Source organism: Poecilia reticulata, chromosome 7 (assembly GCF_904066995.2).
Source record: "Poecilia reticulata chromosome 7, P_reticulata-male-v2, whole genome shotgun sequence".
Taxonomy (NCBI): domain Eukaryota; kingdom Metazoa; phylum Chordata; class Actinopteri; order Cyprinodontiformes; family Poeciliidae; genus Poecilia; species Poecilia reticulata.
Genome location: NC_088836.1, coordinates 18,587,609 through 18,615,270, shown reverse-complemented (window position 1 = coordinate 18,615,270; position 27,662 = coordinate 18,587,609). Strand labels below are relative to the sequence as shown.

General features: G+C 36.4%; 1 protein-coding gene across 1 annotated transcript in view; it reads right to left on the bottom strand.

The window, feature by feature from the left end:
* Window positions 1–27,662, bottom strand: part of cacna2d3a (calcium channel, voltage-dependent, alpha 2/delta subunit 3a) — a 113,314-nt gene that overhangs the window by 61,302 nt on the left and 24,350 nt on the right. Inside the window, exons 4-8 of the mRNA XM_081609056.1 lie at window positions 19,558–19,617; window positions 8,482–8,626; window positions 4,521–4,652; window positions 3,576–3,787; window positions 1,405–1,479 (exon numbers count right to left, since the gene is read on the bottom strand). Of these exons, the coding sequence (XP_081465182.1) occupies window positions 1,405–1,479; window positions 3,576–3,787; window positions 4,521–4,652; window positions 8,482–8,626; window positions 19,558–19,617 (624 nt within the window). The remainder of the gene's footprint in view (window positions 1–1,404; window positions 1,480–3,575; window positions 3,788–4,520; window positions 4,653–8,481; window positions 8,627–19,557; window positions 19,618–27,662) is intronic.

The following is a 27,662-nucleotide window of genomic DNA, read 5'->3' as shown; positions in this document are numbered from 1 at the left end:
GTACAATCAAGAGACCACAAAGAGAACCTGTCTGACAACATGACGTAAGCTAAAAGATCTGAAAAGCAACTCTTGATCTAAAGAACTTTAAGGACAGACAAGCAACAGACTCACAAATTGCCATTTCCAAGGCTGGAGGATAAATTCAGCTACAGTTTGTTAGATTTTTGTCACATGAAAACTTGATGTCTTGAAGTATTTTACCACATTAAAGCGTGGCTTTAATAAACCACATGTTTCATAAAGACATGAGCACATTTGCAGCCCCTACTGGGACATCCGCTTTCAGGCGTTTGCTAAAGTAAAAGACATTAGCCTATCTGCTGCTGCACACTACTTTCTTCTCTTAGACAGGCTGACTCATCTACATTGAGCTACCGCATGGAACACGCAGTTCTAATCCATATTCATAAGTGTATAGTCACAATAAGGTAAACGGAATCTAACAACCTCAACAAAATTCATGCAGAGAACATTTTTACCACTTGCAAGTGCAGCTTTGAAATCATTACATGCAGTCACAGGTAAATAGCTCACTGTTGTGCTGGATTAATGCAGAAAACAGTGAATGGAAATTAAAAGAGGATGAATGAGGTTTGATTCATTTTGAACATTGTAAGATCCTTATGAATGTAACTTAAATTATCCAATCAGAACTCTTAATCTCATACTATAAATACATTGTTACTTCTACATATGCTGCATTCATCATAATTTCTTCAAGTTTTCTATAACACTGGATTTATGCGAAACATTATTTAAGTACTTATGCATGCGCTATTTGAGCTGGAGAGTGCAGCACAGATGATCGTATGCATGGCTTTAATTACTCATCAAAGTAAGCGTTATTGTATACTGACCCTATATTGAAACATTACAACGTTTAATTTGTTGCAACAACATTCAATTAGCCTCTGGAGTAAACAGTACTGAAGTATTTGAATTGAACTATATTGAATTGAGTTGAATAGAAGCAAATAAATACAGTAAGTTTTTTAATGTGTTTATGCATTCTGACGGCGTTCACACAAACGTTTGAGCTACATCAGTCAAACTGGAAAATGAAGAACTGTACTTCTGAATTTAGTGTCGTTTTTTTAGTAAAGCCTTTCTTCAACTTCCTATATCTGCATGAACAAAGTTGTGCAGTGCAGAAAGACGGAAAGGTGAAATGAGGAAATATTTAAGTACTTTATTCCAGCGTTCTCGTCTTTACAGTGACAGTATAGACAATTTTATATTTAAATAGCAGTTTTTAGATTGATTTAGTACTTTCTCCAACATAAAATTCAATGCCCCAAATTTTAATTTCACATCGCATTAGCTTGACATCTGCAATTCTAATCTATGAACAACTTTAAATTGAGCAGCACAAACAGTATATGAGTTGCTATAATTACTCACATCTTTGTTGGTGACATCTGCTTGAACCAGGGTTCCGTTCAGACATGGCTCCACATAATGCAGTTCCTCATTGTACTAGAGAAATACAAAAGGAATTTATGAAAGTGAGTCACTATAACATTAAAACTACTTAAATGACAAATTGTTGAATTTTAAAAATGTGGATTGTGACGACTCAAGAAATTTCACTCATCTCTATGACAAGCACAAATGCATGCATTGCACAACACACCCACCCCTACTAGTGCCTGCTATTTGGTGATAATACCCGTTAATGCATCACTATGAATTAAACTTCAAAGTCCTGGGAAGACAATTGAATTGTGTTTCTCCAAGCCAGTAATTGTGCTCTAATCTGCTTTTGTGTGTGCTGCATGTGAGAAGCTTTGGACTGAGAATGTGTGTTTATTACAGAGTGCAATACATATTCCCACTGAAAAAGATTGTTTTCTCTCAAGAGTGTATATAATTTGTTCTATTACATTCGATACTGAAGTGAAAATAATACCATGGTGAGATGCACTCAAAAAAATGGCTTTGTGAAATAGGAATGACAAACTCATCTGTCAAATTAAGAGATTATTTTTACTCATCCTTTTCAAATTGTCAATTTTTTTCCCTCACAGAATAATTTTCTAATTATCATAATAAAAACATCAAGTGTCACTGAAACATGTGTTTCATACAAAGAACAGTGACTTCAGTATATCTATATTTGTGCTACAAAAGTATTTTACCATTTCTAACGGAAGTTTCAGTAGAAAAAATCTGAATGTAATCTTTAGGACACAAATACATTTTCGTACCATTCTTTCTTTTATAGATGGAGATATTACCAAAATCTGACTGCTTATGGTCCTCTTTAGCCAAAATCCAAACATCAAATGTGTGTGTACAGCAGAACTGCATCAGCTTGAATAAATGATAAGATTAAGTAAAATCCCGAAGGCAGGAAACAACTAAGTCTGTCTCTTTTGCATTTCAAATCTTCATTGAAATGACGATTAATTAATTATGAGCATGACAGGAAAGAAAGCTCATTTTTAAAGCATGTTTCTAGTGTGAAAAGGAAAAGATAAATATGGGCGTGGTTAATGTGTGTGCAAGCTTGTTGTTTGCTAACTGAGTCAAAATGTTATTTGTTGAAGACTAAGAAGCTGACTTGACACAAACTTATGAGAACTACAGCTCATGCATGAATGTGTACTCTAAAATAGTTAATAAGGTTAAAGTTGCCATATGTAACTTTTATAAAGAATATGATTTTTACATATTTGTTAAACCTCATAGTGACAGTATGCTATGAGACAGATAATCTCTGAAAACATCAGTCTCCATCCTGAGCTATTATTGGAGTCTGAAGAAGTGCACTGTGCCTGAACCAGAAATAATCAATCAGAACCAGGAGGAGGGACTTAACGCTGTCACTCATCCGCATGTACACGCTACTAAATGTGAAAACGGCAGAGGAGCAACTTACAATTGCAGAAAAATGTTTATCTGCTGTATTCAGTGGCTATGCTAACCAGCCTGAGCATTCACAACAAGGTTGTTTTGACAGGAGTAGTGGTGTCATAGCAGAGAGCAAGGGAGGTGAAGGGCAGGGAGATGAGCATCGCCACCCAAAATTGTGATTGACAGCGCTAAGATGCTCCTCCGTGTTCTGATTACGTGTTTCTAGGTAGCACTGGGAGGAGGCAGAGTAGCTTGATTTTTTTTCACAGATTATCTGTCTGATACCATACTGTTGTATGACAGTTTCAACAAATATGTAAAAAAAAAATATATATATTTTTTATAAAAGTTACCTACTTCAGCTTTAAGACATGTTTGATATTGTTCCCGAGTAGCTTTGATATTAGTAGTCTAGATTTCTCGGCAATGTGATGAACCTGTTTCACGTCTCCATTTTGGGTGGAGTTTGGATATCCTCATGCCTGCATGGCTTTTCTCCTGGTATCAGTCCAACATGAATGGGGAGCTTGGAAACTCCTAACTGACCTTTGATGTGAGTATTTGTGTGCAGTGTTGTTTGCCTTTATGGAAAGACAAATTGTCCCTTACTTATCTGTAACCCTTAAAATAAGTGAGGGAATACAGAAAATGGATGGGCTGGGTCATAGCTGTCATAGTTAGTAGGATACTTATTGAGTCCTTGAGTCTAGACTTACAGCAATGATATTAAAAAAGTCATCATCTCCAAGAGTGTCTAGAATGGAGGAAACCGTCTGCCTGGCAATGGTAAGTCTCAAGCCTTTCATGCTGCCGCTGACATCCACCAAGATCACCACATCCTTTGGAGAGGTGGCTGCCTGGATGTACCACTTTCGATTACGACAGTCAAAAGCTATAACTCCGTGGTCATCTGGCTTCCATTTGATTCCTGTAAAAGCATTGTATATCAAAAAACAAAACAAATCAGCTGCATTAGTTTGTGCCATAAATTCTTTTATCGAACCCGTTTGTAGATGTTTTAAAACATTCATGAAGGTGTTTGTAAAAACTACTTCTTCCAGCATTCTGTTTTTTGACCTCCAAATTGAAAAACTAATAATAGCATGTTTTAATATGTAAGGTTTCAGATATGTAGATACAAATTGTCTCCTGTCACCATTGAAAAACAGTAAACATCTCATAAAAGCCACTTCAAGCTGCTTCCATTAGGATTATTTCTTCAATAGGTGCAATGCATTTTTATTTAAAATTCAAGACAAGGTCGGTGGATTCAAAAACAAAAACAAAATTAGTCATTTTCTTCTGTTTCTTTTTTATTGAGTTACATGGTATCCAGAAAGAAATGTAACAATAAAGGAAATCATTTCAAGACCTCAGGTTTTCTATTGTATTTATTGAAATAAGGAAGAGGTGATATTTCAAGGACCTAAAAATAGATGCTTTCCTCTGACTCTACAAAATATAAGATTTGCATTTCAAAATATAGGATTTGCATTACATTATCTAATTTGTATCTTTGATTTCTATTTATTACACCTGAGTTTTTTTACTGTCCCATTCAACCACAAACTAATTTATATAAACTCCCCTAGCATTTCCATTCCAATTTGATGCATCTCCTCTTTAAAAAAAAAAAAAAAAAAAAAAAAGCACACACTTACCAGGATATTGTCTAAAAAAGCCCTTAGCACTGCCAAAGTATTGCCATATAAGTGAAGGATCCCTCTCAAAGTTATCCACAAACACCTTGTTCAGGGCCTCCGACCAGAACACACCATTGACAATTGCAGAGTCTATGGAAATACAGTGAGAAAATAGAGAGATCACCAAAATGAGGTTAATATTTTGAAAGGTTGGAGCTGATAATTTGTTTTATCTGCTCATATGATCTTATAAAGATCACATAAAACCAGTCTACACATTTGCATCCTGGCCAAAGTTTTAGAGAAATTGCATGAAAACTATTAGCATGCTTCTCCGGTGCACTAAATGTGGTGGAGACAGCACCATGATATTAAAAAACTCACAGGTAATTTATATAAGTTAGAACGAGGTATTTCTCGTTCTAACTTAATGAGGTGCATGGTTATTCTCTATTAGAAGACGAGTATCTGCAAAGTATCCCATGTGTCCATTTTATGCCTGTAAGAACATAGTCATTTTTGGACATAAAACTACAGAAACTGTTGAAGTACAATATGGCTCAGCACATCCAATTATGATTTCTTATTTTTAATTTTCAAGCTGAGAGTGTCAAGACTTTACTAGTTAGAAACCAGTCAGCCAAGCCTTTTACAGCTGCTTTCAGCTTCGTTCAGGAGCAGGATGGAAAGGATGGAGACAAAAAAAAAAAAAAAAATGACAAAGAGCCAGACATAAAATCAGACAGTGAGACAGAAACACAATACCTGCTATAGCGAGCAAGAAAAAAAAAAAACAATCAAGAATGCATTCAGAGAGATGTTTAGAAAATGACAGACACGCAGACAAGTACCTAATGGATGGCATGAAAGAGAAGTAGATAACAGATTTCACATCATCTCCATTGCTGGCGACATTGTTCTGCTGTCAACAGTCATGCCAATAAGCCATGATTGAATTATTCTTCTGGAAGCTATAACCCACTAAAACCCTGTGTTGATAGTCAACACCCATTCACCTCCATGGAATGGAGTGGAGTGGGGATGGGACTGGAAACGATCCAGAATGTATTTACACAACAATGCAGTCACTTCTGGTGAATTTCAAGTGCCTATTACAATCTAAAATCATCATAATGAGGAAGCAAACATGGTGCTACTTGCCAACAAGGTTTAACTGACAGATCCTTTTTCTGTGTGGACAAGCATTCATGGTCCGAGATGAAAGGCTAAGATTAAACAGAACAACATAATGTGCCCAATGAAAAGAAATCTCAATTTTCCTTTTGGTAAATTAGGTACCTCAGGGACAATAGGAAGAAAAATGTAATATGTGACGTCTGAAATGGGGATTATTGAATTTAAAAGTGACAAGAACAAGGATCCATGTTAGAAAAAGTATTGGCCTGTTGTGAAATGTCTGCTGAGCTTCAGCACATCCATTATACTTGTTTGCATCATGATACATTGAAAGAATTGTCTGTTTAGGATTATGTGCATGTTTTAATTTCAGAGTTTGAAAGAAGGGTGTTTGATACACAAACTTTTACACTATTATAAGTTGTAAAGTCAAATTCATTATTGCTGATGTAAAACAACTTTTGAAGCAGCTGACTGAATAGTGTACATGAAGACAATAAGAGTCCATGAAGTAAAAAAAGGAGTAAACAAAAGTGAAAAGAAAAAGCTAAACTTCACATTTTTTCACTTCTCAGTTCTTTCATCTTAGGTTTCTTTCAAGCATTTATTTGCATCCAAGCCCCAAAAATGTAAGATGAGCAAGAAAAGAAGAGACACAACGGGTTCAGGCAACAGGCATTTAACACAATGTGACATTCTTTCTTGGTAGCTGTCATTTTAAACCAACAAGATTTAAATATGACATTTAACTCAACTGCATCATCTGTTTTTGTTTTTTTCTTTTGGTCTATGAAGGTTTCTGCACAAAAATAAAAATGTGTGGTTGTTTAACATGCATTGGGTACATCACATATACAGTATATATATAAAATACTTTTAAACAGATCTGTCATCCTTCCTTTTTCCTTTTCAGACTCTTTTACAGATACATTTTCAGGATTTAAACATGATTCTATAGTCAGTTTTCCAAATAACAGGCAGAATAATGATGGTGAGAAACAGTGGCAGGTGAAACCAAAGCAAATATGAGTCACTTAACCTACAGAGCTTTGCTCCAGGTTCTGGCATTTTTATAAACAGTTTGTTAGGGAATGTGGTTATGAAATCCATTGGTATAGCTATTTCCCCATCTTGTTTCCATGCAATTGTTTGTCAGAAATTAAATGTAACCAAAACTTTTGTTTGAGGCATAAGCGCAAATACCAATCAGAACCTCCTCTCTCATTCACTTGGGAGAGCGCCAACATAAAAGGAGCTCAGCCAGGTGCTTGACAGCTTTTCACATTAGTCTGCACAAAATTAACATCAGAAAGCTGTTCAACTGAGTGCTTGAAAGGGCTCTAATTGGCTATCATCTATGTTGTGTTTTTGGACTTTTGAAAGTAATACAAAAGAAAAACTACAATGTCAAATGAACAAATTCATGTCACCGAAAATATCCAATATTAGTACTTTTATGGTAAAATGTGTGCAGATGCTTCATAATGCGTTTCAAATGCAAATGATTTCCAAAAGAAAACCCCGTCTACCTTATTTGAACAGAAATTTAAGACTTCAGGGCCAAAGAGATCTCACTCAATACATCCACACCACTACTAAGGCGTGTAAGGAATATGGGTTTGAGAGTCAAATCATTTGCCTGTAAATTACATCACCATTACTGTTCCTGTTCTATCAGCTGCCAGCCTCACTTTCCATGCACTCTCATTTAGTTAGTTTCTAACTTTTTTCCTGTCACTCTGACTTGCTTTTTCTCTTCTTTTTACAGGGGGCAATTAATCTCTTGCTTAGACCTTCCATCAGTCTGACTTAACCTACTTTCTTTTTCAATTACGTTCTCCCCGTTCGCTCCCTTCCCACCCTCCTCCTACCGCTCTCTCTCTCTATGTACATTTTTTGCCTCTCGTAGCTCAGTTAAGTCAACTTGACATTCACTTTGTCCACTGAGTCTTGTACAAGGCCTCTAATTCTCTTGTTGGATTTGAGCTGCTGGTAAATCAGAAGAAGTCTAATTATTAACAGCTAATTAGGTCAATGTGTGGCAGTGATGAACCATGGACTTACAAATAATGAAGACATCTCCACCTACTGATAAAGGCATACATTGTTCTCCAGCAACACAGGCTGAACATTTTGTTATTTTTAAAACGTTTCACATGAAGCAAATATTCTGACTTTATCATCACCGCAGTACTAATTGTCTAGCTCTGAGCCACATTACCTACGGAGATATTTCAGTGTGATCAGGGAATGGATGGCTACAAGTAGTTACCACTGAGTTTTTTGTATATTAATTAGAAGGTAGGCTCCTTGCTGCAGGCAAAACAAGAAGAAATGTCTGATACTGCACAATCAAAAGTTTTCAGAAAGACACTTTATCTTGCAAGTAAAACATTGAACATAAGGAGAAGTTAAATTTAGATGTCTGGCAAATGTTTTCAATCATACGTGATTGAAAACACTTATGATTTGCTGGACCATTTGCAACTGCTCAGCTATGCTCAGTGCATGGTACCGAGGTTTTTGTATAGTTTCCTTCAGCAGTTTTTGATGCGGCACCGCTAGAGAAGAGGGGGGAAATAAGTTCTTCAAAGGGTTTGGTTCATTTGACAGTGAAGTGGGCTGAAAGTGTAATAAATGGTGCACTTTTGGTCCCCATTTGAACCGAGTCTATCGGATTACCAGGTATGAAAACACCCTAAGACTGAGCAACGTCTTTGACTGTTTTTAAAAGCATTGCATTTTTTCTTGTGTCAAACAATCGTTATGGATCCATGTAAAACAATTTCTTCGTATAGACTGTGTATATAGATGTTCTGTGTATTGTGGATTGTCAGCATACCTTTATTGTACATGTTGGTGGGCACCTGGACCACACTGAGGCTGAGGTTGACTGATCGGTTATTAAAATGATCGTTGGGCTGCAGGACAAACTTTCCTCCAAGCTCTACGTCCTCATTGATCAGCACAGCATTGAAGTATTCATACTGGAGACAAGAAGAGACAAAGGCAGAGACTTAAAAACATCTGCACACAGCTAAAACTTAAACAAAAAGTGAAATCTTAATTTCAATGTAAGCTGTCATTCAGATCCAAGGGTCTCAGTCTCAGTCAGGTCTGCTTACAGAGTCATCCTGTCGCTACATGAGAGAACCTGGCCACTTTAGTGACACGCATTAGTGAATGCTGAAGTAACCTGAATCCCTGGATCATCCCAGGGTGTGCATGTTGTTACAGAGAAAGATGCTGAACTGACAAATCCCACCTCAAGCCTCTGTGCACTACTTGCCCAGTTACATTGTGCATGAGGTGCTGTGCCTCCAAAGTATTTTTAGTACTGGGTAGACTAGGAAGGGTATTAATAAATCATATTTCTAGACACATTGAAAGCACAAGAGTCTCTGCATCCCAAAGCTTCAGAAGACACCACAGATTGCACTTGCAAAAGAAAGAAGCACTGCAGAACAGGAGGCAACAAAAAGGCAAAAAACATTTTTTCTGAGACTTTTAATAGTTTTGGCAGGTTTTAAAAAGTAAACAAACACATGTCAACGCATTTTGGCAAAAAAAAAAAACACAGGTCAAATTTAAGCTACACCAGGACAGTTGTAGCTACAGTGTAACTTACCAACATCAGCATGTGAATGTGTGTGTGTGAAAATGTGAATGACTAAAAGCAGAATAGTAGTAGCGCTTTGGGGTCGTCTGAGTTTGATAAAGCGCCATACAAGTGCAGGTCATTTTTAGACATTTAATGTAATGAAATGTTTTTTTCTACAAAGCAGGCTACCGTTGTGGTGTTGTTCAGTGTTTAGAGTATCTCCCTGTTTATAAAGTGTACTTGTGTAGATTTTACATTTATGTCCAGAAATTGATTTGGGTTTTTTTGTTTGTTCTTTTTTGGAAGCGAGCATGTTAAAAGCTTCAAGAGATAACTTGGTATTTTTGTCAGTAACATTTAATTGACTATCATTTTAAAAAGTTTAACACACAACCTACTAACATGTTTTAGCATTTAACCAAGAAACGAAAATACCTTGGACCATGACTACAAGTTCACCTAAACAATAAATACGCTGAAACCAAACTTTAGAGCAACAGTCAGTCAGTAAAGTTTATTCATTAATAACCTCTCATAGCCACAGTGCCAAACAGGCATACAAAGTTACAAACTGTATAAAGGAAATAAAAAGAGAAATTACGTTAGAGTAATACAATTAGCATAAATAATAGATATACGTGATGTAATGTAATAAAGTTAGCTTATGTTTCTTATTCATCCTTGAACATTTGTGGCAGAAGCACTTTCACCTTAAATGTAATTAAATGGACTTCTACCCCCCTGCCAGATGCTCAACTCATGCATGATTAACCTTCAAAGGGATAAATCTTCCTGGGTCCTCAGGAGAAACAATACTATCCCTCTAGTACAGCGCAAAACACAGATAAAGCCATCAATTATGTTAGCAAGCTTTGTGCCTATCTGTATAATTAATCAGGCCTGATTAGACTCTAAACCTTTTTATCAAAGAGGATTCTCCCATTTCAAGGTGAGAAAGTGTAGAGTTGAATATTTTATCCAAATCTTGTCCTTTGCTGGACACACAAATAAGAACAATTTGGTATGCTACATTAGTTTAAGATGAGCAACAATCCTTTGTGTGCCAGACAAGAAGTCGATTTTGTTAATCAACATGTTTGTTGTTGTAACTTTTCAATGTAACTTCAGATCTTATCCCAGTACTTTATAAATAAAATGTTCTGGATGTTAGTGTGTTCAAAATCATGATCCAAAGACTCAGAAAAATCTCGTATGGGCAATGAAATGAAAATGTGTACTGTAGTCATAATAAACGGAGAATATTCTGAATAAAATGCCAAAGAAATAGTTAAAATAGTGAAAGAATCTTTGATTAGGGTTTTATTTAAGCTTCCATCAGCATTTGAGATCTTCACATTGTAATACTGAGAAATTGCCAACTGCACCTGGAGCAAGTGATTTCCCTCCTTGACTGTTTTAAGGCCTGTTCTCTATTATGTTCAAAATACATGTTGGGACCCATCTGGAGTCCTCTGGGTCCCAGATGATCAGTAAGACAGAAACAGAGAACCTATCAAGAATATTTCCCTACCAAGTCAGAGAAGTTGATAAATGTTTTTGTTTGGATCATATTCAGTGCTATGTTGGTTAATGTAGAAAAATTGCAAAATGTCCGTATAAATTCATCCACCTCAGACATTTGTTCAGTGACAGTGAGTAGCTTCTTTTAGTCTGAAGAAGACTACAGTTTGTGTAGGATGCCCATTAAAAAGTCTTTATGCAACTGAATATGTATTTGCCACAGAGGTACTGTTTTTCTATTTCCTAATAAACAATGCTAGATCTTTTCATTGTCTTTGATAAAATCACTTGCATTGGACACACAGGGTCCAGTTGCTTCCAAGCGTTTCTAAATACAAAGAAGTGGACTGTACAGAGATTGGCAATCAACATGCAGATGTTTCAGAAAAAAGGAAAAATGCTCAAAAATAGAAACAGTGAGGAAAAAAGCTCAAAGCATAATAAAAAAATTTGTAAATGTGATTACTTTCTTCTTCAGACATTTACTATAAAAACCTGAACAAAATATAAATTATAGAAAAGCTTAAAAAGACTAAATCAAACCCAGACATTGCAGTTTTTATTTGTCATTTATATTACACAGTTTTTGAGTTGAATTGCTGTGGGACCCAGGAGGGATGTGGGTGCATGAACCGAGATACTATGATGTCAGTGCACGTGTTTCTGAATGCGTGCTGCAAAGATATGAGAGTGTCCAAATGTGGGTGCATATTTTCAGCAAGTAAGTCAATTATGATTTTCCAGCAGTACAGTGAAGGAGTGCCCTGTGCCACTAATGCAGGCCCTGATCATGGTGTTAACAACCTGATCTTTAACTCTGCAGTGCATTAAGCTGTGAGATTGCACATGCACCATCAGCACCCACTCACTCAGAGTGGGATACACAGAGAGGACAGATAAAGGTTAGTAAAAGTAAAGAAATGGAGAATTGGTGGTGTGTTTGCCTTGGTTAATTTAATGTAGCATAAACGCATTTGAATGAATCATAGACATTCATCAAGTTAAAAGAGATGTAAAGATTTGCTTAAAGATCTGAATTTTTCTTCTCTTAATATTCTCACTTGTGACTGTGACAACCACTTAAACTAGGTGGAAAGGGTAAATCACACAAATTCTTCTGAAATTCCTGTAATAAATAATAAATTACTGCTTTTAAACTGTGGAACTTTTCAGTCTTATACTGAAGACACTTCAGTATATATATGAAAAAAAATAAATAAATATGTGAAGTCAAAGGTCCAATTTATGTCATAAAAGAGTCTTGATGCAGTTTGTTATCTGAGCAGTCCAGGCTTTCTGAAAGAATCAACTCACATATGTGCTAATAAAAATTAAATATTGCTTTATTTTGATCTGAAAATAAATCTTTTCAGTGGAGCAACACAATAATATCAACAGCCCAAAGCAGCAAAGAAGGATTTTTTAAAAACAGAATAGACTCCATATGGGCAGCAGGGAGGGTGGACCATGACGCTCCACCCTCTGGTACTCACTTTTAACTTTAATCTTCACTTTTCCTCACCCACATCCAAACTCTCTTTTTCCACGGTGGTGAAAGGGAAAGTCATCCTCCAGAAGTGTGGAAATGTGACTTGAAAATAACTAGGGGCCATGGGTGTAGATAATCACTGCTTAAATGAGGCAGCTGTCTGTGTAAATAACTTGGAGGAGAGGCCAAGTAATGGTGGATATGCAATACTTAAAATCTCACTTCATGCATTTTAAAGTATGAACTTCCCAACTCTGAGGAAAGATCGGCAATACACATGCCTGTTGTACACACAACTTTGAGAAACAGCAATGGACATGATCAACGCTATTTTTAATGGCTCAGTGTTTAACAATGTCAGATAATGCGCTGCAAAATTAATGAAGAACTAAAACTGGCAAATATTTTGAGTGTAAATCAGGTTTTATCTTTTCTGTCTCCACAGTTCATTAACAACCCCTAATTGCTGTACTATTACAAAAATCAATTCAGTTACTAATAGTCACTGAAAATGTTAATCCTCATAGCTCTTCCCTCATCCTTTTTTTCTATTCAGAAGTATGTCAAGTCAGCTACAGGAGGTATCTGCCTCTAGTAAAGCCTACAAAAAATCACTAGAGATTAAGAACAATAATAATGATATACTGTACAAAACTATAGCAGTACAATTATTAGAAATAGGTATATTAGACTAAGGATTCAAGGGATGTGCAACTGAGTCATAACTTAAAAAAAACCATAATATTCTTAATGAACTTTGAACAAGACAGACTGTTTACAATACAATATTAGTGCAGAAAAATAGATGCAAAACAGCGGAAATTATATCTACTAGTGATTGAGTTACTGAAATAAAAAATTTTAGCAATAGTCTAATTTCTTGAATGTGTATTTAAATGCTGTATTAGATTTAAGCTTTGTGGTTTTACCAGTTATAACTGTTTATTAAGTAAAGCAGGTAGACAAACAAGTTATTGTGCATAAACCTTTTAGCAATAGTCGTAACCTGTGGATCCTTTGTGTAAAGGATTTCTTAAATATTATAGTATATGTTATATTATACCAAAATAAATTAATTAGCCAAGAGCTGCCTATTAGGATTTTGCTTTCTCTTTAATCCCTTTTTTTAAAATCAGCGATTCATCCTTTAAAAGGTGTTTCAGGTTGTCAGAATCAGTTATTCTGCATGGCTCTCCACATCTATCTGGAAAACCTGTTGACAAAGGTAGATTGAAACAGTTTGAGTGTAAAGTTGGCAAGCCGGGGAGACATAACAGCTGTGGAGTGTAATTGCACATTATATGTTTGAGAGACTAAACTACCACTCGAAAGGCTGGCTTAAAAATAATCCTCCTTCACATTACTGGAAATGTATGTGGCAGGGCACCGAGGTAGGCAATACAATGAATACACAGACGTGCAGGTCAAACCGTTTTTGTTACCAGTAGGGACAGCAAATTGGCAAATCAACAACCATGCGGCCATCTCTCTGTCCTCTCCAGTGACATCCCAGACAGGAAAAGCAAGGGCAATGCATAAATAAAAAAGTAAAGGACAAAGCATTTCTTTTATTGCTCCCTTCAGATCAGGGCTACATTTTTAGTGAGCATAAGAGACAGCAATTGGGTGTTTTGTCTCCAACCTCCTAGGAAGGCTTTCATTGGCTGTAGAGGCCATGGGAGACTGCTCTCTTGCTTTCCTATTTACAGCACAGGGTAAATGAGTGAGGGAGGAAAATCGCAGCAGATTACCGTGCCAATTTCACATGGAAGCAGAAGAGCTCTGGAAAAGATAGATAAGGAAATTCCTATCAAACCGCTGCCAGCCAAATATGTATCCAGTAGCTATAAACCACACAAACATTTTATAATAAACCCCCGAATAGTGATGGAGGAGGTTTCACCCTACAGCATGGAAGCTGTATTTTTAGTTCAGCTGGTGATAATTACCGTCTATTCACCATGTGCTGCAGTAAAACGCACTATTAGGGTTGCCACCATCAGAGACGAGAACACGCGGACACACACGCAAACACAGGTGTACGGATAGACGTCTCATGAAGACGTGTGTGCATTTTACATGCAAATCAACAACTGATACGGCTCTAAGCGTAAGTGCGGGTAGATTGGTTTCATTTGTGCCTAGCATAATGAAAAAGGGGAGAAAAAAAAGCAATTAGCAACAGAACAATTGAAACTAAATTTGCCAAAACACACAAAGTAGCATGTATTAGCATGCTAACATTATAGTGGAGCATCCAAATGAAACACTCCAGTTTTGTGTAAATGAAGAAACATGTTCCTGGCTTAATGATAGTAATGTGAGCATTTCTACACTTTGGTAAGTATTTGATTGTGATATGTGTATTATATTTATAATACTGGAGGGCTGTTTATGTCTTGTCAATACCTGACAAGACATAAACAGTTGAAACAAGAAGTCTACATAAACGGAAGTAAAATAAAAATACAATCATTGTCTTAGTTGAATAAGATCAAACTTTAGGTCTGTTAGAATAACAAATTATTTCTATTTCCTAGACGCACAATAATGAGAGAAAAAATATGTCAGAGTTCTTTATTAAAATTTTTAAAATCAGAAGTTTATTTCTCCTCATTTTCTTTTAACAATGGTGATGAAGCCCAGGTGATGATGTCATGTCTTAGGAAACGTTTCATAAATTAAAATATATTCACCGGTGTATCTTTAGTTAAGTCCACACCTTGAACACATTGCTTTGTTGTTTGACATGAAAGTAAAAAAAATAAAAAAATCAGTCAAGATATCAAGAAGAGAACTGTGACGCTGCACAAGTCTAGTTCATCCTCGGGAACAATGACCATTGTTACATTTGGAGGAAAAATGGGAATGCTTGGGAATGCAGGCCATATCGTCATAGCTCAATAATTCAAGCAATACTTTACTTTGTGACCTTTTTTAAAGTTTACAATTCAGATAACTGGTAGAGAGGAAAATTCTTTTTATGTACAAATATTTTGCCATGTTGTTACTGAAGTACCCACGATCAAAAATTATTTAATTCTTGTTGTGAGCTCAAGAGTGCATGTCTAATGACAAATTTGAGGTGTGTGGTTTTTGTGAGTGCTATGATACTATTGTATGTCTTTTCCTGGCCCACTAATCGTGCTGTAAAACCTCATAATCTAAATCTTTTATCAAAATGCTATTACTGTGTCCAAATACCATAAACAACCATCTACTAATGACTTCAGGACTCTGATTGCATGTTAAAGTTTTCTTTTTGAACTCTCTCTATTTTTGCTTTTTTTCTATCTATTCTCAAAGACCTAGATACGCATTCTTGCCATGCTGGTTCAATATATGTTTTTCTAATCTTCACGTAAATATTCTAACACACTACACTCCTCTACCACGTAGCATTGGCTCAGGCTGTGCCATTAAAGCGCCAAGAGGCACTCACCATGTTGGGCTCATTTCATCCCTGCCAAATAATTACTGGCATAAAACGCTATTGTGATCCCACTCTATGATTATGCCCATCAGGCACTAAATGAAAAAAACAAGCCTGTACATGACATGTAAGTGGCATATGCTACTGTTTTAACACATATCTGTAACATTATGCAAAAATATTTGCACAATAAATTTTGTGTATATATATATATATATATATATATATATATATATATATATTAGATAGTGGTTTTTATGTGAAACCACTATCTAAAAGAATATCGGTTTTGTAAAGCCAAGAGTTTGCAAGAGATTTACAAGAGAGATTTACAAGTCAATAGAGACATAGTTTAATCCTAATCTCTCTTATAATTTACCTATCGCAATGCAAACCTCTTTGACTCCAAACAATAATAAATATTTGAGTATAAAGATATGCCTTAATAGTCAATAAAAAGCAAGAATTTTGAGAATTTAATGTAAGAATGAGTAGGGAGAAACAGTTGACATACAACTGACATAGAACAGTTAGTTGTATGTCAGACAGTTGTATGTCTTCATAGACAATCATAGATGATGATCTATGAAGTAATCATAGATGATCATCTATGATTACTTCATAGATGATGAAGTAATGATGATTACTTCATCATCTATTTCAGATGATGAAGTAATCATCTGAAATAGATGATTACTTCATCTATTTCAGTAATCCACCGTCTTCCTCATGGTTTCTTTGCCTCATTTCTAGTTATTGTTAGTTTGCTGTGAAACCTGCTTTTCTTTCAATCGATGTTTGACTCCCTTCACTCTAAAAACTGCTAGAGATCCTCAATATTCCCTCTACTTCTGCAATAGAAAAGTGGCAAATGTTTACAAAATATTATAAAATTGAAGCTGAACTGTTAAGACTAAATAAAAATATCAATCCTGTCACATATATCATGGGATAAAATAATTGCGTGCTTTGACAGAAATAAAAAATCAGTTTGCAATGAAAACATTATTTCTCCTTTTGGTACATAATCACTGTGTGATAAGACGTAAAAGGACTTTGAAGTGGTTGTGCCGAAAATGCTCGTCTCCAGGCAGCGGTACCTCTCAACAACCAACAAAATAAATATTGCTCTTAACACTTTCCCTTTATATGTTCATTTTATCTACCTTATTGTAGGGCGTACAATTAAAGAAAGTAAATAATTGTGTTAATCTTATGAAAATATGTTCTGTGAGTAAAAATGTAAATTTCTAAATATTAAAGCTTTAGAAAACATCCATAAAACAATATTGTAAATTTTTAGAGATTCTTAAAAAGCTGTAAAATAACTTATCACTACATAGCAAAACATGTTGAGGAACATGGCATACATCAGAAAAAAACAACAAACAAAGTCAATTTCTAAAGTTAAGTTATTATTTCGTACAGCCTATAGGCATTTCCATTTATACCTACAGTTAATCCCAAAACTATTAAAGTCTTTGGTAGATTAAGATTTCGATTTTTTTTCTCATGTTTTTTACTTCAACCCATTTTTTTTTTGTATTAGAAAATGAGCACATCTCTTGAAATACTAGATTTAAAAAAAATATAAAAATTTCAAATTCAATACAAAAGGGGATATGAAAAATGATTTTTACCCTGCTGAATAATTAATTAACACTCCTGCAGCCTTACTGTAACGCTAAGGAGAAGCGTGAAAATGTCATGGACAGACAACGGGAAGCGGGGGAGTCGTCCCATCAGACAGTCAAATTCTGGAACCACACAAACAAATCTCGTAAAAGGGCACACAGGGTCAGTGCCACCCCGCCACACCATGCACAAAGTGAAAAACTTGTGGGATCTAAATGACCCTATCTATTAAGACAGTGTGAGGGTTAGTTAAAAAATAGCTACAATCTTTTCAGAATTCTCCAGAACAAGTGAGATTAGGAAAAAAAATTAAATCACATTGGTGAGTGGCTGTGTGTGTGAACACAGTAACGCTCCACACTAAGGATAAGCTGAACAAAATCTGCACTCAGAATGCAGTTAAAATGGAAAAAATGGTTAAATATCAGGAGAGTGCCTTCGTACTGTAGTTTCACATTCAAGTTGTTTGAAAATAAAATGAGCCATTTTCAGCCCAGGTCATTTTCATTGTCATATTCATATAATCTTCAAACATAACTAATGTCAATAATAATTTTACCAAAATAGCTAATTTTGCCTTCCTGGTGTTGCGATAAAATCATATTATCTTTACTTGTACTTTAAAGGATTTTATTTTTCCTTTTTAAGGAAGTTAGAAAATTCAGAGAATGTGTAAAGATCAAGATCACCACCAAGAAGATTTGGTCCAATTCACAGGGCTGGACAGTAGTTAATTTAGTAACTAATCACCTTTAATCGCCTGCGTTGGCAGAAAACCGCATGGCATTCACTGTAATACTCTGAAGAACCGACAAAGTAAACACTTACTCAAAGCAGGCACAGATACCAGCACTCAGTTTATAAGTGGTTTAGCTGCAAATTCTCCAAAGTCGACTTAGTATCATAGCTCCTCTTAAGACCTCAAGTTTGTGCTGCTCCTCCTACTTTAACAAACTCTGTTCTAAACTGTGCTTGACGTTCAGCAAGCTCAGGCACAAACATCAAGCACACACACACACACACGCACACGCACACACACACACACACATACACGACCAAGTGCACATCCACACCACTGCCAAACGCACATGACATACACAATTCAAAGCAGTACTCACACAAAATTAAAGCTGTTAAAATGGATTTGAGGCAGAACCATGAAGGCAGCAGCTTGGTTTGGGGGAGTGTGCGCAGATGTGATTAGAATAAAAAGAATTTGCTCAAATCTGCAGAACAGAAGGAGGAACTTCTCTGAAATAGTTTAGAATGTGATTGTGTGCATGTGTGTGTGTGTGTGTTTTGGAGCATGCATGTATGTGCATGGGAATTTCACTGCTTAATATCATATTTATCATTATCTACATTTAATTAAAATGTGAATACTGTAGTTTATTTCACGATTAAATAAACTAGAAAAGTAAATTAAATTAGTTAAGACTAAAACGATAAAGATCTATATTTTGGCTAAAATGAATTCATGGTCACGAAAAATAATAATAAAAAACCCACACAAGCAGATTTGGGGCTTACATATTCCTCCAGTGATTAGACATACACAGTTAAATTATTTAGTTACTTTATCATGTACAGAGTTTACACAAACAATTAAAAGTACATTCAACACTACAACTCAGGCTAAGCCTGTCTAGGACTAACGCCTTATAGTTTTGTTTAGTTATTTTTCCCCCAAAATGAATTAACATACATTTTTTTAAAAAAAGGCATCTCCAAGGCTACAAAAACATTATCTGATTATGCACTGAAACCTGAATTGATATTTCCGTTGGGTTTCTGAACCTATTTCATATATTTTTATGCAAAAACGGCAGTGTAGGAATCAATGCAACCAAAAGTTTCCTTTTCAGATTTGAGTTTGTTTTTCCGACAGCGCCAGTGAGACCACAGCTGAAGGTGACACACTGAAATACATGAGTGTGAATAATTTTAATGGGAGCTGTCCTGTTAACGGGAAATAATTTACTGTACTCGAGTTAAACAGCAGAACCCATTTCAAAATGTCTTTTCTTATCAACCTTTCTTGTTTTTACAGAGGATTACTGCCTTATTTTATCCTCACAAAGAATTAACAACAAAAGCTCTAACTTTGATAGTCAACAAGGATTTGCTTTAATCCTCTAAGAATAAGGGATGAGCATGCTGATTGAAATTAAGTTTGCGTTGAAGCAATACTGACTCACATAAAAAAAAATAAAAAATAAAAATGCACGTTTTGACTCACCTGCAGGTCTGGATTCTCTTCATGCTGGAGATGGGCTTCCTCTGCTGCCTCCACCAATCGCTGCAGGAATAGAGAAGATAACAGTATAGCTTCAACAGAGATGTGAATCGGTTTTGTAATTTGAAAGTAATAGGCAAGAAAAGCTCCATACAAAACTTATCGGTGCAAGTGTCACAATAACATTAATACTCTTAAGGACAGAGACACACAGAGCAGGCAAACATTTCTCAGTCTCATAAAAAGAAGTAATTTTCCTTAATGCTTCAACGGGAGAGGTAATGACTGTCCTGGACTCCTGGATCCCAGTGAAGCCAGACTTCATTGGCTCATGCCGTCTTACACTTGCATACTTCGCTCAAACAACCATTACCATGCACACTGACAAACAGCCACACATGAAGTCACTCCATCATCCCCCTCTTGCTGGTACCGTCTGCTGTGTCTTTAGGGTGATGCAGGTCGGGATCTTTCTGCTTTGAGTCAGTTTTAGGCTTTTTACAATCTCTCTAAGAACTAACATTTTGATTTTGCTTGTTTTTGTGAAGATCTGCCACATCAGACAATTATGAAAAAAACCTTGAAAAAATATGTTTATAGAATATTAGGGTTGGCTTACATGAGACCATTGTCTGGAAACTGCTGGTATTTTTGAATCTTGACTTGGGAAAATGTTTATATTTATGTTCCTGTTGTTTATGATTTTAACATGTTGAAAGTCCTGATGAACCATGTGGTCATGTAACACACAAATATTCTGTATTAGAAGATGCTAAGCTGAAATGGCTAAATAGCACAAACAGTACAATGTAATCTGTGATTTTCTTCACTGTTATATACCCGTGCATGCATAGGACAAATCCTGCAGCGTTCTGTGTATGTTCCCACACAGAACACTTCACACCTCCACATGGGGTGTTCCAGTAAAGTCCCACTCTGAGACCTGGTTTCAAAAGTCGCTACTTTAACCAGTTCTGCCCCAGTCTGATGCCTCGGTCAGATTCATCTCCATTGGATCCTGAGTAGTTCTGCTTGGCTCTTCTCCGTTTTTGTACCCTCTTCGGGGGTAGCACAAGTCACATCAAGCTGTGAATTTACGCACAAGGAATTTGATTGACAGCAGACTGCATTTGTTGATTTACGTCACCGCAAACTCCAAACAACATTTCAAGCACAGCGGTGTACACCGTCTGGTATCAGAGAGCTGCACAGTATGGAGGAGCGTGATTATGAGTTTAATCCTGAGCAGCACCGGGAGCGCATGCATCGACTTTTAGAGCGGCATGCCCTGAAAGCCGAACGTCTCTCGGAAGAACGGGGATCCAAATAAGGAGCGAGAAATTGTACAGCTCTGGTCAGCGTTCAGTTAAAGCTGCAGTTTTGTGCTGGTCTGGTGTGAAACACCTGAACAACATGACGTTAGTTTGGGATACATTTTATTCTTTGTTTGGACATTTTTAATAAATAATGTTTATGGCCCCGGTCTTTCTGCATGGAGTTTGCATGTTCTTCCTATGCATGTGTGGGTTTTCTCTGGGTACTCCGGATTCCTCCCACAGTCCAAAAACATGACTGTCAAGTTAATTGGCCTCTCCAAATTGCCCCTAGCTGTGAGTGTGTGTGTGCATGATTGTGTGTCCTGTGTGTCTCTGTGTTGCCCTGCGACAGACTGGTGACCTGTCCAGGGTGACCCCGCCTCTCGCCCGGTACGCTTGCTGGAGAGGCACCAGCAACCCTCCCGATCCCACTGAGGGACAAGGGTGTAAGAAAATGGATGGTTGGATGGATGGACCCAATAAATTGTACCATTGTTGACTATACCATTAAATCAGCTGTCGTTGGAGACATCATTTCCTTTATTTCAGTTTTGTTCTAGAAACTGAGAAGAGAGATTGATTTACAAACATGTTCCACCATCTACCAGATCTACTTAGATGGCAAGTTGCTATTCAGTTTGGTTGTTACTGTTGGCTAACAGCCAAAAGTAGCAATACCATAGGTAGTTGGATTAAAGAGAATCAGTAGTTATTGATGATTAGCAGGAAGAAAAAATTACATTGCACATTTATAAAGCCCATTGATTTTCTAAGTTGGCATTAAATGTTAACATGATTCATTGCTTACTTGTAAGTTAGACTGCCAGACAATCATGGACTGTTTCATGTTCATTATTAGTTAAGACAAGGTTGTGTTGATCTACACTTTCTTATTCACCATTGCCTCTTTTTTTATATTGTATTGCCTTTATTTCATACTTGCACATATTTCTTTCTAGACAAGTCCCAACTTTTCTAATCAAGTCAAAATATGCTCAATAAGATTTCAGTCAAGCATTGTCAAAAGTCTCTCGAAGTCCTATTTTTAAAAAATGGCATATACTGAAGCATTTTCAGTTTGCAAATCGGTTCTTGCTAAGAAAATTATCAAAAATGTAATCAAAATTTAAAGTGCCATTATAAGCCAGTGTTTGCTAAAATCTGATCCATAAAATACCATTAAGAGCAACTCAGTAGAAATGCACTATATTGTGCATGTATGCACAATTCTCATGTCTGACTAAGAAATATCCATTATTTTTGAAAAATGATCAACTAATGCACAAGGTGAGGGATCAAGCTAATACTTTTCAGGCCTTAACTCTAAATGATGTCTTACAAACACACAGCTACACACACTTCTTTTTATATAAATGTGATGTGATGCTCATTGTGCTTTTTCACTCTGACCAGCTTCTCCCGTTCACATCTGGTTTCACTGCCTTAGAGTTTTAGTAATGAACTTCCATTTCACATTTCCATTCAAATGGCTTTCACCACTAAACTACTGCAATCAGCCATCCTATTTTAGCTGAGCAATGGGTGTGTGTTGTGATGCCGTAATGTGTGTAGGCAAGCTGTTTTGGGAAGCAAACACTGTAATCTAGGCTCTAGCAAATCATTTTCTTCACCATAGCAACACACCTGGCCATTGCATATTGTTGCATATTTTGTGATTGCTTCTATTCAGCTATATAGAGTCATGTTTGCATTTGTTCTGCTACCCTCTTGGTCTGTGATGGGCTGACAGAAATGGGCAGAGCAGAGAGGCACAGGACATCTTGCAATGTTTTTGAAAACCAGTTCAGAATGTTTGACATTATAAGAACATGTTTGCATTCAGGTCGGTGAAGTTGTGCATTTTCATTGAGAGGTAGCAAAGACAGAAATAACAGAAAACAATTGCTGCATGTGCACTGCAAAGTATATATAAGAAACAAAAGCACATACGAACGCTGGATTAAATATGATTTGAAAATAACCCTATCTCAAAGTCTGATCTCCTTAAAAACACCTTAAAGAATATTGGATTTTCTTTTAAATGCAATGCAAAGGAACCAAAATATGCGACAGGCATTCAGGAAGCTGTTGCAAAAGAGCTGCTGGATGAAAACAGTGAGAGCAACTGTTTGTCTGTTTTAAACTCCTGTAAATATCAAGATTTCACCAGGATTAACAGTCTAGGAGGCGTGCTTTCATTTCAGTAAATGCGGGTTTGCTGTGTGTGTTTTCTGACTGATTCACAAAGGTGTGTGTTTCCACCATGCATTCAAATGAACCTGCCCAGCTGTTTTTTTTTTTTTTATCAACAAGTAGTCCACAGCGTATGGAGCAGATTAGAAAGAGAGGAAATTACTTTTTGTCTCTAGTTGCTTTGCTGAGTCTTGGGCTTACAAGATGACAACAATAATTAAGCTGATACAGTCAAAGAGGCAGGGCCTGGTGGCTGGCGGAAAAGCACACCTGTTTGATCACAAATGCACACTTTCATATGCATACAGTGAAGCAGATTAGGTAAAAGCTAAAGACACAAAGACAGAAAACACTTGCTTTGGTGTTTGCATTTGATAGACTAGAGGAATCCCACAGTAGTATCTGAAAGTGATTATACATTTCTGATATTTGTCTGCTGACCTCAGTCTGCACTACGAAGCTTTGATTCTACAAAGAATGGGGTCAAATCCGACATTGATTTGGTCAAACTTTTACTTCTGGGTATTGTTTGAAAATTACAGAAATAGGTTTTGGACCTTAAGAATATATTTTTCTCTAGCAATGACCATTTGAAATTATTAGTTCAAATAGATCATGCTTTAAGTTTGAATTAGAGACACTTGCCAAGGTAAACTTATTACTATGAATCAAACCGAATATTACTTCTTTTTACTTGCAAAGTAAAAATGCACATATTTATTGTGTTTTTCTTCAACTTCAATGTATCAGTTTAAGCCTCAGACAAAATTAAATACAAAGGTAAGTACTAAGAGGTTTTCAAATGATTATTTCATTTCTTAGTGGAGTATCAATCCAAACCAGTTGAGCGTTGTTTGGTGAATTTCTCCAGCTACATCCCGGCCTAATGGCTGCCTGACCTACATTAGAAGAAATCATTTACAAAGAACATTTCAACCAGCACAAATAGACTAAAAAAAAAACACATCATGTTACGATCTAAAAAAAATTCACAAATTCCTTTTCTGACTTTGGGATTTCACCACTGCAAAACCAAAAGATACACAAAGGCCCCCGTTACGTTTCCCAAAATACAAACTGATCATTTCAAAGACTCATAGAAAACTATTCTGTAGATTAACCAGAGAAAAGTGCTGTTTAGATCCCAACACTTAAATATGACAGTGATAGTGACAGTGATAGTGATACTGTCCGGCACCGCAATGCTTCTTTGGGAACAACTTGATGTAACGAAATCATAACTTACTTACACCAGATGAAACGAAATGCTCTGGGGTTACCTTAAACAAGGGGTTACGCCTTGAATACCTTTCAATTTAGTGAAAAAAACTGGGCAAAAATTCCTTAACAGAGATGTAATAGATTGATTGCCAGTAATCATAAACGCTTGCTGACCATTGCTGGCAAGGGTGGCACAATTACTAATTAGGCTTAGAGGGGCATGAGCCTAAAACCTCTGTGTTGAGAGGCTAAACTCGTAATTATAACATAATAGTGCCACCTTTTCACCCCTCTTTATAAAGCTAAACAAAAGCAAAGCCTTTCACCTTGAATAAACAGTTTATTTTCACTTTTTTATTATTTTCTTTAATCCCACCTACTTTTACCGCCCATTGTATTTTCCTGACATTTGAACTCATCTACCTCTTTTCATTACTCGACATCTTGTAATTATGCTTTGCCCATAAATGGATTCTCTTGTTTACTCTCTCAAAAGTTCATCAACGATCCCCCTCATTTAGCTGTCAGTCTGATAGGCTGATTGTTGTTTGAGCACCTCGCCTACCGTGTGGAGGGTATCCTGAGGGCTGAAGCCAATGACCTTAGCAAATGCTATTCATTATAGATGCAGCTATAAATCTGTCAAGGTTTTCAGAGGTTGTCATGCGCAGCTGAGCTATGCTAAAAGAGGCCGTCAGAAAAGGAGAGGCAGGTTGGCTCACATACATTATTGACCAGCCAGTACCGACATCTCTTGCCTCTTTTTTTTTTTGCGCAACACATAAAGCCTTGACTCAACACATTTCTGAGGGCAGTGACCTGAATCTCAATGTTCTACCAGGGTAACCCAGAACAGGAGGCCCAGCAGGTCGAACGCTGAACATACCTGTATAAAAGCGTATCCAGAGGTTCTGTGAGCTGCTGATTTAGTGAACATTTGTATTTTGAATTAAGTTTAACTTCCTCTCTTTTAAGTTTGCTGGGAAACTCCAAGCAGTTAGAGGAAACCAAAACATTCAGAAGTCTATTTTGTCTTTTAAAGTTTAATTTTCCTTTGTTCCTAACTTATGCAGTTGTCTTTCACAATACTTTATAAACTGCCCATGCAGTAACTTGTTACCACTTTAGGGATGTTTCAGACCTGCTTTGACAACTTTGGGCTTAACGCAATTTTTTAAAAATCCACTCAATCTACTCTGGGAAATGAGTCTTTGATAGTTTGGGTTTGGTAAGGGCTCAGTGCAATATCAAAGTGTAAAATAGGCATATAATATAAAATCTTTAGAGAATAATAATTTAAGAAACTACCAATGATGGATTTTGGGGCAAACATGAACATTATTTTTCAAAAAATCTGTAAATGCTAGTTGTTTTGTTTACCCACATGCTGTTTTTAATGGCTTAATGTTGTATATGTTACATGACCAAGCCTTTCACATTGAGCTAATTTTTGACACCATGGTTTAGGAGTTGTGTCAAGGTGAAATATCTAATTTTTCTACTAAGTGGATGCAAATAAAGTTCTCTAAAAATTCGACATATATGCTCTCATTGTCATCGCCGCTTATTACTTACACTCCACATGAGAAGTTGCAAAAAAATCTTGATCAAAAATGTATTATTAACCAACTTTGTGCTTTTGTATATTGAGAAACTGATCATCCTGTAGCTAAATATGTCTTGACATTTTCATGCGGCAGGACCATATGTTAATTTTACCTCTTTCTAAGTGCAGTGAAAAAATGCCTACACAAGTAAACTGAGATAAATTGAATTACATAACCGAATTGCATTTTATGTCAGATTTAAACATGTTGATTTCCAATCTTTCTAGGTTATGGCAATACTAAACATTCACGAGAAACATGGTGAACACATGAGCTGGGGTTACAAATTGGCATCAAAGTGAATTAATCCTCAATACGTTGTGTGAAAATGTGTCTACTTAATTATACAACTTAGAAACAACAACATCTCTTTTATTAAGACCAGAAACAAAACGTTCAGCTTCATTCATTTATACTGTTGGTGGGTGTGGAAGTCACTATACGTAATACTTGCAAACTAAATAATTGTATGTAAATCTACATGGACAACTTGCTGATGTACAGCTGTGCCTTGGTTCTAACCACAAATGCAAAGTAAGGTTTGGCCTAATACAGCAGCAGGGCAGGTCCTTTGGGTCCTGGTTCTGCCAAGGGTTCGAGATGGGTGGGATTGGCTTCGCTCAGCCCATCAATAGTACTAGGGACAGCAATTAATATCCTCATAGGAGCCAAGGAATGGTGCAGCATCAACAAAATGAGATAGTGCTCTCTGACACTTTACTTCCTCTGTTTAACAGATTTAGATTGGATCCAAGCCAAGTGGGCTGAGCATAGTAAAGAGTCAGAGACAAAGAGATTAAGGGGAAACGTCAAGTCCAAATAATCAATAGTTGACAGTTCTCAGTAATTTTGCTGACTGAAGAAAATATGAAGTTCTCAACCCAGCTCTGTCACAAACCTTCACCCTCCTCTGTCTTTTTCTCACATCTCCTCTTTCCTAATTTTTATTCCAGGCTTAGAGTGAATATTTGACTTGTCTTTTCTTACATTTACCTCTCCCACCTGTATTGATAATTTCATCATTGTAAAAAAAAAACAAAAAAAAACTTTCATTCTCTATCCTTTGATTTCTCAGTGGTGGAAAAACAGCTGGAGAAGAAGGAGAATATAGCTGGTCTGACATCAGAAGTTAATAGTTTACACTATCATCCTTATGAGGAAACACACAGATCTGAGGCTGAGGGACGGCTGCTGAAATGAGTAAAATACCAGCAGGAGGGGAAAAAGATCAAGGTGTATTTTCCTACATATCAAGCCATACTTACTTGCAACCTTAACTCAAATACCAGTCAAAGTCATTTGCTTAATGTTAAGCTCGAAATACAGAAATTAGAAAGCAAAAGGCATGTATTTTGAAACTATTACTGATGCAAACTCAAGCCTGAAATTCTAAAATGAGAATTGAGTTGTGAAAATAGGAAGAAAAAAAACTTTTTAGAAACTACATATCAATTTAAGTAATCTCCCAGAGGCTGCTAATGCTAATGCTGAAACAGAAATTCAAAGTGCACTTTGGCGTATAAAATTCACATGATTCTTTTCACACAGAGAAATTTCCTTTTAAATCCTATGAGCAATTTCTTACTGGCATACTTTCAGAAGAAAAGTACACCAGTAAGAAATGTCCCACTCTCCACAGTGACAATCATGCTGATGACAACAGGAGTGAAGCTGCCACAGGTAAATGATATCAGAGCAAAGACCAAATGACATTACAGAAGAAACACCGCTAGCAGCATGGCATCCACTCGCCTTTGAAGTGTGTTTGTCA